Source organism: Protomyctophum parallelum (genome assembly GCF_964188405.1).
Source record: "Protomyctophum parallelum genome assembly, chromosome: 5".
NCBI classification, from domain to species: domain Eukaryota; kingdom Metazoa; phylum Chordata; class Actinopteri; order Myctophiformes; family Myctophidae; genus Protomyctophum; species Protomyctophum parallelum.
In genome coordinates, this window is record NC_139702.1 from 7,226,025 (window position 1) to 7,240,153 (window position 14,129).

Here is a 14,129-nt window from a genome sequence, read left to right on the forward strand (position 1 = left end):
TCAGAATAGAAATTCTCAAAGTTACTACAGTAGATTCTACTTGGCACAGAATAGCCATTTCTTACTCTTTTTTAACAAATGCCAAATGCTTTAGCACATTCATGAAACTACATTTATGTATTTTTTGTAAATTAATGCCCTACTTCGTCTTACTACAGTGTCACACAAAAGTCATTAAAACAAGATTGCGTGAAAGCCAAAGTGGTTGAATCTCTATGGGTTTTTATATTGAACACAAAAGTATTAACAATTTTTTTTATTTTGTTTGGATCCATTTATTGGAACACAGGTACTTTTCCCCTGAAAATAACTGTTTTCTGGATATAGAAGCCCAACAGCAACCAGACCATATCCGCTGTGATGTGGAGGACTGGCAAAACTGGTCCGAAAAAGCATCTATTCTATCAGTGGAGTTGGATATTAATTCCCATTGAATTGAGGGGTCATGTATACACTGCTGCCGCTCCTCTGAACACATAGCTATTTTTCTACTCTGTTGATGAATTGAATATATAGGATCACAATGGAACCTTTTGTGTTATCCTTTTGGCCTAAATGTTTTACTGTACCTGTAACTGTACATGCTGTTTACATGTTGTGACTAATAATGTATTCAATCCAACAAACTCACATGTTCATTGACAGATATTTACATTTGAGAGATGGAAGGATTTTAGACCAAGTTACCAGCAGCTTTTTGCAAGTAATACATTGTGTATAGGGCTGTTCGATTTGTTTAGAGAAATGAACTTTGAGTGCTTTGCAAATGTTAAGTTTGATTCAAGAAATGTACCTACGTGACAAACTGTAATGAACTAGGTTAGCATTAGTAATTGTTACATACATTCGGTGTCTTTCTATTATATTAATCAAATATAGGTCGAGAGAACAGACTATTCCATTGGTGTTTATATTTATTGTGGACCGATGGTATTGCTGCAGTGTCTTATAAAGAGATGTAGCACAGTAGCACAGCATGCTACGTTGTCCCAACTCTCACCTGTCGGGGGGGATCAATGGGGATGCCAGCCAGGTGTTGGGAACGTGGTCCTGATGTCATCATGTCATACCTGTTCTGGTCTCTGATCTGTGACGGAGCAAAAAACAACACATTATGTCATACCTGTTCTGGTCTCTGATCTGTGACAGAGCAGAAACAACACATTGGATGATGTCGTCAAGACTTGTGTCATGGAGCCAGCAAAGACGCAAAGACTTTACAACGAGCTAAATGAGAAACTCAGCAGTGAATCTTGGAAGGAGGTCACCATTGTCACCATTCTGGGGCGGGAACCCCTTTTGGTATGCATTATGTTATGCTTTAGCTATTTAAAAAATAGCAGATCTACAAGCTCATAGCGCGCCACTCGGTGGCGCGCTATGAGCTTGTAGGTCTGCTATTTTTTTTTTTATCGAAGAACGACTGACATAGAAACATTTGAAAACAGACATTTTTTGAATCTGATCTCAGGTCAAAATGGGTTAACAGTTTAACGCATTGGTTCTCAGAGTGGGGTCCGGCTGTCCCCCCGGACCCCACCCCAGGGGTCCTTGGGGTGGTACCAGGGGGGTCCCCAGAAAGAAAATAGAATAATATAGCGTCACACTAATTTTAACCACTCTCAGGGCAGACACTCTAAGCGCCAGGCCACTGAGCTGGTGTACTGTGTACTTTACTTAGCTAAAATACAATGATAAGTGCTGCTCATGGTGGAAAGCAGCATAAGTGCTGCTCATGGTGGAAAGCAGCATAAGTGCTGCTCATGGTGGAAAGCAGCATAAGTGCTGCTCATGGTGGAAAGCAGCATAAGTGCTGCTCATGGTGGAAAGCAGCATAAGTGCTGCTCATGGTGGAAAGCAGCATAAGTGCTGCTCATGGTGGAAAGCAGCATAAGTGCTGCTCATGGTGGAAAGCAGCATAAGTGCTGCTCATGGTGGAAAGCAGCATAAGTGCTGCTCATGGTGGAAAGCAGCATAAGTGCTGCTCATGGTGGAAAGCAGCATAAGTGCTGCTCATGGTGGAAAGCAGCATAAGTGCTGCTCATGGTGGAAAGCAGCATAAGTGCTGCTCATGGTGGAAAGCAGCATAAGTGCTGCTCATGGTGGAAAGCAGCATAAGTGCTGCTCATGGTGGAAAGCAGCATAAGTGCTGCTCATGGTGGAAAGCAGCATAAGTGCTGCTCATGGTGGAAAGCAGCATAAGTGCTGCTCATGGTGGAAAGCAGCATAAGTGCTGCTCATGGTGGAAAGCAGCATAAGTGCTGCTCATGGTGGAAAGCAGCATAAGTGCTGCTCATGGTGGAAAGCAGCCAAGCAGACAAAGGAAAAAGAAAAGGAAAGTCATATTGACATCATCATCCACCAGGTTAATACAATATGTATTATGTGAGCTTAACAGAAACCAGACCCATCCACATTTTTCTAGGCCCAGTCATTACACACCTTTGCCACTGTCTTAGTGTCTTTGGCTACAGTTGCTGTATGACGGTACAGTAAACCTCAGAGGAGAGTTCAGACTCACTTTATTTCTCTTCTGCTGCACTTCACTGGGGTCTGTGTTGAGAGGGACAAACTGATTGGGGTCTTCAATCCTGATCGGGGTGCCCGTCTCCTCCGCTTTCATCCACTGCAGAAGAACAAAGAAGAAGAAGAAGGAAGATCAAGTTCAATCTATCTTCTCTAACTAACATTATTACGCATTGGGAATCAAGAGTGTCTCTCACTGTCCATCAAAGACCAACTAGTCTGGTGTTTTCCCCAAAACTCTAGCTAGACTTAAGACAATGTCCAACTCTGCTTCCCTCAAAAAAGAGCCACTTTCACCCCTTTTGCAACCAGATCTTATTTTAACCCAGACCGTAGGACGTGTGGAAACGTCATAGCTAATCAAACCGACGGTACACACGTCCTAGCCTAGCGCATTTTCATTGATATCAAACGAGAGAAAAATATTCGGATTTGTTGTCTTTTTTTGGGGGGGGGGGGCACCGAGTGGCGCGCTACGAGCTTGTAGGTCTGCTATTTTTTTTTAAATCGAAGAACGACTGACATTTTTAGAATCTGATCTCAGGTCAGAATGGGTTCATCAGACCAGTGTGTGTGTGTGTGTGTCCAGTGGAAACCTCGTATGAATCTGATCTCAGGTCAGAATGGGCTAATCTAGGGAGCACTCTGTGGCTTTGACCAGATGGATATACTAAGCTCTTCAGTTCTGACTTCAACACATTCAGAATATGAACACCAGGGATTATTCATTGGCACCGCAAGCTGCTATTTTGAAATAAATCCCAGTGCTGATTGTGTTAATGATGTTTGGGAGACAAGAAACACTTTCCTGGGTTTTATATGTGGATGATTTGTGTTTTTAGATACTTTAGTATTTCAAAGTGTCTGTGATGTCATGGACACTGCCTGGTCTCACTGCTGGATTACTACACTGACCAGAATGCTTTGCTGCACTCACCTTACTGAGACAACGTGTATGTAGTCCAGGAAGGAAGTGAGACTAGTGCCCATGATGACATCACTGGCACTTTTAAATACAAAAATATCTAAAAAAAAACCCAGGAAAGTGTTTCTTGTATAATATTATGCAAATCATATTGACTTGATTTGATGCTGCTACACCCTCGTACATGCTTGATGATTGAGGGCCAATAAGATAGTATGACATGCAATTCTACATTTTTACCAATAGAGGGCAGTCTAATACAAGATCTAAAACAAGGGGAGTTGTTCAGGTCCAAATCAACATGACTTTCTGAGCAGAAACGACCATTATAATCCACACAAGCTGGCCATTGATAATACATACAATCTGTGTCATATTGATGTTGAAATGACATCCCCATTTCACACTTTGCATATTTGTAACTGAGGGGGTACAAATGTAACCAATGGGTGGCCACTGGCCATAGCTCAGGTCCCAGGTTCGAGAAAGAGGGGCGGGGCCAACCGAGCACCCAACAAAAAGGAGGGCGGATCTAAAATCAGGTTTCGACTCAAACAAGTCTTCATCATCGGGGCAACTTGGCAAGTAGTCAAAGTCCCAGGTTCGATTCCAGGCCTCAGCAATGTGTTGAAGTGTCCCTGAGCAAGACACTTAACCCATAACAGCACGCTGCTGTTGATACTTGGACGAGGATGTGTTAAATGCAGATACCTCATTTCACTGTGTATGCGAGTATAGAACAAACCCTTAAGGCTTAGTTACATTTGTTAAAACCCATTTAGCATTTATGTTATGCTTTAGCTATTGAAAAAATAGCAGTTCTAAAACGGGGTAGTCCCAATACTTCATTCTGATTGGCTGGTTACCGTCACGTGACCGGTGTAAATTTCACCGATAACCCCAGTCCTTCAATCACTTTGTATCAAACTGCAGCCTTGTAGCTGAACTGGGGAAGGGGAGCGCTTGATTGCTTTACAAACACATGCCGTGCGGGCGTCTATAAGCACCGCCCGGCTCATATGACTGTGAATGTGTGGCTCCAGGCAGCCCCGTAAATACATCAAGCGCTATTCTCCCGTCACATAGGCTACTTGCCGAGCAAAACAAGGAAGTGTTGTGGCTCTGGCTCGCTCGCTCTGGTGGCGCAAAGCGTAGAATACTTTTGTGAGTTTAATAGTTTTATTAGGTTAATATTGCTATATGTTTGTAACCGTTTTAGAAAAGCAATAAATAAGCCACTCGAGGCCCCAGCTTACCGGGTATTTTACACTGGCTGGGAGGTAGAAGACCCTCCTCCGCTGTGCGTCGGGTCTGCCTACGCCCCCCAGCCAGTGTAAAATACCCGGTAACCTGAGACCTCTCGTGGCTTATTGCTTAAATCTACAAGCTCGTAGCGCGCCACTCGTCTGCTATTTTTGAAAAATCGAAGAACGACTGACATTGAAACATAGCTTTTTTCAGAAAACTGTCAGGATGTAGAAGACATTTTTTTTAATCTGATCTCAAAATGGGTTAACCCATTCTGTGCGGGAACCCATTTTGGTGTTGGCACTATGTCATGCTTTAGCTATTGAAAAATAGCAGATCTACAAGCTCATAGTGCGCCACCGAGTGGCGCGCTACGAGCTTGTAGGTCTGCTATTTTTTGAAAAATCGAAAGAGCGACCGTCATAGAAGACATTTTTTTAAATCTGATCTCAGGTCAGAATGAAAACTGTCAGGATGTAGAAGACATTTTTTTAATCTGATCTCAAAATGGGTTAAACTACGCATGGTCTCACACACAGTCACACACACACACACACACACACACACACACACACACACACACTGACTCACCATGGTGGTGCGGTTGTGGTGATGGCGGTCGTCGCTGGCCTCCACAGCGACCTTGGTGTAGCTGTTGGGGGAGTTGAGCCAGCGCGTCTTCTCCCGCTGCTGCCTCTGCTGGAGGAACTTGAAGGGCAGCCGCGTGGCGCCCTCCGTGTCTTCGTCGAACATGAAGGCCGTGACGGTGGCCGGGATCTCCACCTCGCTCTTATGCCGCGGCTTGTCCCGCACGATGGGATGCCGGTAGGCGTAGCCCGTCCTGTAGCCCTGGATGGATGGATGGAGAGAGAGAGAGAGGACCACATGTTCAAGAGACACTCTGGTACAACAGGCCTGAGAGACACTCTGGTACAACAGGCCTGGATGGAGAGAGAGAGACACTCTGGTACAACAGGCCTGGATGGAGAGAGAGAGAGACTCTGGTACAACAGGCCTGGATGGAGAGAGAGAGACACTCTGGTACAACAGGCCTGGATGGAGAGAGAGAGACACTCTGGTACAACAGGCCTGGATGGAGAGAGAGAGACACTCTGGTACAACAGGCCTGGATGGAGAGAGAGAGAGACACTCTGGTACAACAGGCCTGGATGGAGAGAGAGAGACACTCTGGTACAACAGGCCTGGATGGAGAGAGAGAGAGACTCTGGTACAACAGGCCTGGATGGAGAGAGAGAGACACTCTGGTACAACAGGCCTGGATGGAGAGAGAGAGAGACACTCTGGTACAACAGGCCTGGATGGAGAGAGAGAGAGACTCTGGTACAACAGGCCTGGATGTAGAGAGAGAGAGACACTCTGGTACAACAGGCCTGGATGTAGAGAGAGAGAGACACTCTGGTACAACAGGCCTGGATGGAGAGAGAGAGAGACACTCTGGTACAACAGGCCTGGATGGAGAGAGAGAGAGACACTCTGGTACAACAGGCCTGGATGGAGAGAGAGAGACACTCTGGTACAACAGGCCTGGATGGAGAGAGAGAGACACTCTGGTACAACAGGCCTGGATGGAGAGAGAGAGAGAGACACTCTGGTACAACAGGCCTGGATGTAGAGAGAGAGACACTCTGGTACAACAGGCCTGGATGGAGAGAGAGAGAGACACTCTGGTACAACAGGCCTGGATGGAGAGAGAGAGAGACACTCTGGTACAACAGGCCTGGATGGAGAGAGAGAGAGACACTCTGGTACAACAGGCCTGGATGGAGAGAGAGAGCTGTGGTGGAACGCTCTGTTCATATTAAATCCTCTTTAAATGATTACGCTGATACATCTAGAAGAGGCTGTATTGTCCCGGTTTAATCTCAAAAAGCGCTGTCTAAATGTTTTAGATCAAACTTCTTCATTGTAGGGAGCCCTATAACTCTGAGAGAATGTAACATGTGGACCCTTTACAGGTCCATTTGGTTCCACTGGTCCACAGAGTTACAGACCTGTGTCCATTTGGAACCCCCTCAAGAAACCCTGAAGGTCCCCGGACCCCACTTTGAGATTTTTGGGATTGTGACATTAAAAAAAAGGTTTTGGAATTGTTCTTATTTTTTTTAGGTTTTCTAATCTCAATTGCACCCAGAAAACATGAACTTTTAACATTCAGTACATTTTCTGGGGTTTTCTGGCTCAAACAGGTGCTCTGATTTGCCGGCAGTAAGTGACATCACTTACTGCAAATCCCATATATGTCAATGGGATTTGCCAGCAGATGTCACTGTTTTCACTGTGTTGCCTGTTTTCATTGTAGCTCAAAAGTAGCTCCAAACCCCAAAGAAAACTTCAGACCACAGAAAATCCACTGAATGTTCAAAGTTCAGGTTTTTTGGGTGTAATTGAGGTCATAAAACCTAAAAGAAAAAAGAAAAAGAAAAATAAATGAAAATGAATGTCATAAAACCTTTAACCCATTCTGAACGGGCACCCATTTTGGTGTTGGCATCATGTTATGCTTCGATACGAGCTTGTAGGTCTGCTATTTTTGAAAAAATCGAAGAGCGACTGACATTTTTTAGAATCTGATCTCAGGTCAGAATGGGTTCATCAGACCAGTGTGTGTCCGGCGGAAACCTCGTATGAATCTGATCTCAGGTCAGAATGGGTTAATAGGATCAATGGAGGCTGGATCATCCCAACTATCATATGTCATATGTCATAGATACATCATTCATGACTGGCCACACAAAGTCAGACATCCACATGAAGCCTAGACGTCGTTATTTTATTATCATCATTACAGAGTCGTCCAGACTAAGTATGAGTTGGCCTCAGCCGTGCCACTGTCCACCAAAAGCCAAAACTGCAACAGGATTTACAGTCCCGTGGTCCAGTCCGGAATTAGCACTGTCAGTTTGTTTCCCAGTTTAATCAATAGAGAGGGGGTCGGGGGCGAGGGAGAGAGGAGGGGGGGGGGGGGTCGGGGCCGCTCCCCATGCCCTCAAAGGGAGAGAGGAAAAACAGTGCTGTGTGACCAGAGGGGTTCCTGGCAACACAGAGGACACAGTCAGCCCAGCCATTTCCTGTCTCTCACCCTCTGCATCCCCTCCCTCTGTCCTCATGTGTCCAGTCCTCTCACACTCCCATCTCTCCCTCTGTCCCCTCCCTCTGTCCTCATGTGTCCAGTCCTCTCACACTCCCATCTCTCCCTCTGTCCTAATGTGTCCAGTCCTCTCACCCACTGCATCCCCTCCCTCTGTCCTCATGTGTCCAGTCCTCTCACACTCCCCTCCCTCTGTCCTAATGTGTCCAGTCCTCTCACACTCCCATCTCTCCCTCTGTCCCCTCCCTCTGTCTTCATGTGTCCAGTCCTCTCACACTCCCATCTCTCCCTCACATGTCAACGTCCTCCCTCTTGGCCCCACATTCTCTCCAGACCATTTTCCAACCATAAAAAGGATATTCTATTCAATTCGACCCCGACTTGGCAGACCAGCGTATAGATCCCCCATTTTACGGTGATGTGCAAGATTACACAACTCGGTGCGTATTCGAGCGCCCAACTGCTCTTCCAGAGAAAGGCTCCGTTTATGAGGTATGAGAGAGACGGCAACGATGGAAGAACACAAGGGGAGAGAGAGGAGCTGGTCCGCCGCTCAATGGACCAGACGAGCAATGAATCACCGAGGAGGGAATGAGAGGAGAGGAGAGAGCAAGAGAGGGAGATGGAGAAGGGGGAGGAAGACTGGAAGAGCAAAGAGAATGTCAGAGAAGGATAGAGAAAGAGCCACAGAGAAAGAGCCATACAGGCAGAAAGACTAGATTAGAGACCCACTGACACAGACTGACAGAAAGTCAGTCAGCCGGATTAAGACGCGGCGGAGGGTTTGTGTTGTTGAGCCCTGCAGACAGACAGCTATGGGATCCGCTGTGTTTCTGTGTTTACTGAAACTCCCACCGTTCTACGTCCCCAACCACAGCCTACAGGGACAGACACAGCTGCACCGCTGGACCAGTGACGCACCTTCATTCCTCTTTAATCATCCAGCCGCTTCCCCTCCCCTCCCCTCCCCTCCCCTCCCCTCTTCTCATTCCTGAAACAATACTTCTCCCCCTGTCTTTTCTTACTCCCATGACTCAACCTGTCTGCGAACATCCTCCTTGGAAATCATTTTTTGTCTTCGTTACGCCATACTGTACGTGCTTCTCCGTCACGTCATATTCCGGTGTCTTGTTTACACGTGATTTCCTATTAAGTGCTCTTGGTCTCTGGCAGTGTTGGCTAAACACTCGGTTGTGAGGACTCATGAGTGACCAATGTTTGGTTTGAAGACCCATTCTTCTGGGTCGTGATTAAATAATAAATATCCTATTTTGTTCCACATTTGTGTTTGCATGAATATTTATTTACACACACACAACACACACACACTTATTCTTCCCCCCATCCCCACTTATTCTGGGGAGAACATTCGCCCCAAAATAGAAAATCTACAAGCTCACAACACTTGTTGATCAGCTATTTTTGGCAAAGACATTTGGTGTATAAACGGGAAAACCGCGGGCCAAACACAGTTATGAATTTGCAGGTACGGTTTGCTGAGAACGGAGGGCTTACGTTCCCAGCGAGGCTACAGATCGACTCACCAGGTTATCCAGCATTCTCATCATGGACTCAAACTCCAGCTCGCCGAGCTTCCACTTGTGCTGGCTGCCCATGTTCACCGCCGCGGCGCTGGCCACGTCGAACACTCGGGACTTGTACTGTTCTCTGTCCAACACGATCAGGTTGTCTACGGTGCCAGCACATGAGATGGCATTCACCTGGAACCACAGGGTAGGGGAGATAGGAAAGAAGGAAATGGAGAGTTATAATGCTGTTTGAAGTGTATTGAGATGGCATTCACCTGGAACCACAGGGTAGGAAAGAAAGAAATGGAGAGTTATAATGCTGTTTGAAGTGTATTGTCATAATGTGTTCCAAGATACTTGAACCTCTGGGCTGACTTTGAACCACGCTGTTGTTTACAGTCAGTGTTGTATAGTAGCGAACGCTAGTAAAGGCCGTCAACCACATATTGTATTTCTGATTGCCAGGTACATTTACAGTGCCCATGCTGTTGTCTAGTTACTCTAGTATGTCGCAATTGTACTAATGTATTTCTTATTGATTCATTTTTCTGTATGTCTGATGCTACACGGTTTTGATGTGTGGATGTGTGACCAGTGCCAACACACCCATTATCCATTAATAATTCCATTAGCCGTGCTGCCGACATCGCGGCGTACTATAAGGTCATTTAAGTTTCATTTCCCTTTACATGAGATTAACATTAGAGAGAGTAAATAATATACAGTAAATATGCATTGATTGACAGCCGTTGGATATTTGGCACGCAGACAAACAAAAGCATTTATTGGGGCTGTAAGAGCTTCGTAAACCACAACACTAAGTCTGGGCACATGTACAGGAACATGGCACAGGAACATCCTCAGTGCTAACGTCAAACTAAACACCAGACCACCTCAAAGAACCTCGGTGTCCTCCGGTCTTCTCTGTTTACTCTGCCTCCTCCGTTTAAGGAAGACAAAAGGCCATGTTTGACAACAAAGAGGTTCCACTCCACATGCAGGACTTTGCTCAAATAAAAGTGTGTGTGTGTGTGTGTGTGTGTGTGTGTGTGTGTGTGTGCGTGCGTGCGTGCTGACTTGTTACTATATTTGTGAAGCCCAAATGCCACCACAAGTAGAGTATTTGAGAATAGTAGAATTTGAGAAATAGACAATGTGAAGCCTATAAGGAGATGACTCAAATGGCTAATGTGAGGAAATGGTTGTTTTATGTAAAAAATAAATAAGTATTAGACTTACATTTAGGAAACAATAAAATGCCACAGACGAAAAACTGTCCGAGTCCACACTATTGATCCATAATGTATAAATGATAGATAAGGGTTCAGGTCGGACAACGAGGCCTTTTCGTGGAGGGGTCAGAATAAAATTTCGACTTAAGACTGATTTTAAGTCTGTGGTACTTATATTGAGAATTAAGCATTTAGGGCTAGGGGCTTAGAGCTGGAGTTATATGCCCATTTATACTGAAGTTGCACGTCGCATACGGTGGTTGCACCTATAAGGTCAGCCTGCCATGTTTCTTTCACGCTTCTGTAGATTCTAACCTGTACAGGAAAACAAACTGCCAAATCGGCCTATGTGGGTTTCATGTCCATTTAAATTAGATTAGCATTAGAGACAGTGAATATAATTGGTTGACAGGCCTTGGACATATTATGGCAAGGAGAAAAACAGAGAAGCATTCCTTTTATTTTATTTTTTTACAGTAAAAATGGGCAATTTATTCATTATTTAGAGCGAGAGTATGCCATGTTAAGTGCACTTGTGGCTCCAGAGCTACGGTCCTTAACCCATTCTGAACGGGAACCCATTTTGGTGTTGGCATCATGTCGTGCTTTAGCTATTTAAAAATAGCAGATCTACAAGCTCATATCGCGCCACCGAGTGGCGCGATACGAGCTTGTAGGTCTGCTATTTTTGAAAAATCGAAGAACGACTGACATTTTTAGAATCTGATCTCAGGTCAGAATGGGTTAACCACTATACAATGTATGCACAGTAAAACCCTCAGTGTTAACCTAACTGAGTGAGTGTAAGAATGGAATAAAATGCACCCGTAGTGATGCCTCTCCTTCACCAACACATTTAATAACTAACCACTCTGCCAACATGAATGGTATGTAGATGATTAACAAGACAGACAAAGTCAAACTAAATATCGGTGACTAGAAATGTCTGGGAAACACTTTAGAACAGTTGGTTTTCAACCCTCTTCATATCAGGGGCAGGGCCCATTATTTATTCTGCATTTGAGCCACCAAACCACCATTTGATGAGATTTAGCCTCTCAGAACCAAGACTTGGAATATTTTGTTATCGATCAAAATGAACAATTCTTCTACATTCTATTAATGTGTAGACTTCTTGTAAATTAAGTAATGCAGATGTTTAACAATAATTGAACTCTTGAGAGCTTACAATGATGAAACCATTCGGTCAAGAGTTAAAGACTTATAATATAAGGTCCATTTGGTTACCCATCATTTAGCTGGGGACCACCGGCCTGGTGGAACCCCTTCAAGGACCACTGGTGGTCCCTGGGCCACTGGTTGAGAACCACTGCTTTATAAGGACTGACTCAAATATACAGGAATACACAGTTATGAGAGACCAACGTGTTTACAAATATTACATACATAATTCCTATGCCTATAAATCACGTCAATCATAGCCGGAGGGTTTATTTTTAGAAGCTAAGCTAAGGCTTTAGTGTGGATTAAGCTTTTCTTTCCGATTCAAACAGGGGATTTGGTGTCCCTATTACAGCATGGGGCAACAACCACTGCTCTAATATCTACCATATTTACAACGCTGCGCAAATAAATCCATGCAATAATCATGTGCACGCTCAGTCGCGCACGCACGCGCGCACGCACGGGCGCACGCACGCGTCCTTGTTAAATTCCAGATCACCACATTTATAGTCGACCTGTAGTTTACACTTTGTCGTACGAGGTCACAACACGTGGCAAAAGTCTCACGGTGCGACATGTTGTGAGCTTGTAGATCTGCCATTTTCTGCCGTTGGTGGAAGCACCACCAGTATATCAGACCTCCTGTGTCTCTTTCTAACGTGATTCTCTCATCCGTCCATACCACCTCCATTCCAAATATTTGCCTTTGACGTGGGACTTCTGTGGCAGTGTGCAGTGTAACATCATTGCAAAGAAATGCTCCCTCTGTCATATGATTAACAGCCTTGCTTTTGATGTTTTTCCATAAAAGGGAAAAGAGATGATGTTTTGGGTTAAAAATGCAGCTAGTAAGTCTGAATGTGGAAAAAGCGACTGAAGAGATTCAGAATGCCTTTCATAATAAACAACAAAAGACATGGATTCATTGATGTTGGTTTATTGAACCACTCAAGTCACTTTGTTGAACGATGGTGTAATTTTCGAAAATATATGACTGGTTAGTGTTATGGTTCTAACTCAAAAGGTTGTGTGTGTGTGTGTGTGTGTGTGTGTGCGCATGTGCACGCACCTGGATCTCGCAGGCATAATGGACGTTGTAGATGTAGTGAAAGGCCTCTTCAATGGTCTCCCCGAGGGCTACGACACCGTGGTTTCTCAGCACCAGTACCTACACACACACACGCACACGCACACACACCCACACCCACACCCACACCCACACCCACACACACACACACACACACACACACACACACACACACACACACACACACACACACACACACGAGTTAGAATGTCAGCAAACATACTGCATAGGCAAACAGTTGAAAACGATCTCTTCTGCCTCTGACATTGAAGCTCGTTTTCCTCGAGTCCTATAGAACCACACAAAGATGATGGTCCTGGGTCAGATCGCATGGATGTCTGTGGGGTCGGTGTGTGGGTGTCAGGAAAGGTCATGGGAAGGTTCTGTCACTCTGCGTGGGTGTCAGAAAGTCTCACGATGCCAGATACAGTCACGGAATCGCTGAAAATGATCCGGGGGGTCAAGCGGATTGCCCGCTTCCGTCTCGTAAATCTAATTATTCCAAGCATAGGCTATATAACTTGTGGCCCGGCCGGGCGCCTGGCGTAGCCGTCTGGGCAGCCTGACAGCGTGTTGTGGGTTCGACTCCCGATCCTGACGACCTTTGCTGTGTGTCACGTCCCCCCCCCCCCCCCCTCCCTCCCTCTCCATCCCCATTTCCTATCAGCCTACTTTCAATCTATCAATAAAGACAGAAAAAGCCCCCAAAGATATCTTAAAAAATAAAATAAAAGCATACTGTATATAGGTTGTTTGGCAGAAATTAAAAAATAATATTTTAAAGACATATATTTTCGTGAATGTGAATGTGAAACAGGTGACAGCTTCCTACCTCAGACTCTATATAGCATTCAGTGATTGTGTAATAGCTTAGAGTATATATATTTATAGAGAAGGCACCCAGAGGAAATCTTGAGGCGAAATGGACATAGTGGCCGAATGAAGGTATTGCAGCCTGGCCCCAAACACATGAACGCGCTGTCCGTTGACTATCATTGTACACGTTCACGACGGACGCACGCTCGTGCGCGTTCAACGGCAGCGCGTTCATGTGTTTGGGGCCACTCACCATTGCAATCCGTCCCAGAATGCACTCTGTTCCTACCAGGAAGGAGGAGTGAATCCGCCTCATGCGCTTTTGAGCAACTCAATGCAAGTGGATGGGAGGAGAACTCGGGTGTCTTCTCTATAGATATATAGGCCCTCATTTATCAACCGTGCGTACGCCAAAATATGGGCGCACGCCGAAATTACCGACATTTTCGGCATTTAACATTTCCGGCAAAGC

General features: G+C 45.2%; 1 protein-coding gene across 7 annotated transcripts in view; it reads right to left on the reverse strand.

Annotated features, from left to right (window-relative positions):
• The window catches only part of add3a (adducin 3 (gamma) a), a 145,057-nt gene that overhangs the window by 15,102 nt on the left and 115,826 nt on the right, over positions 1–14,129 (reverse strand). For all 7 annotated transcript variants that reach the window (XM_083765103.1, XM_083765100.1, XM_083765106.1 and 4 more), the window contains exons 8-12: positions 12,824–12,922; positions 9,353–9,529; positions 5,291–5,548; positions 2,522–2,626; positions 1,001–1,087 (exon numbers count right to left, since the gene is read on the reverse strand). In XM_083765103.1, coding sequence (XP_083621229.1) covers positions 1,001–1,087; positions 2,522–2,626; positions 5,291–5,548; positions 9,353–9,529; positions 12,824–12,922 — 726 coding nt within the window. The remainder of the gene's footprint in view (positions 1–1,000; positions 1,088–2,521; positions 2,627–5,290; positions 5,549–9,352; positions 9,530–12,823; positions 12,923–14,129) is intronic.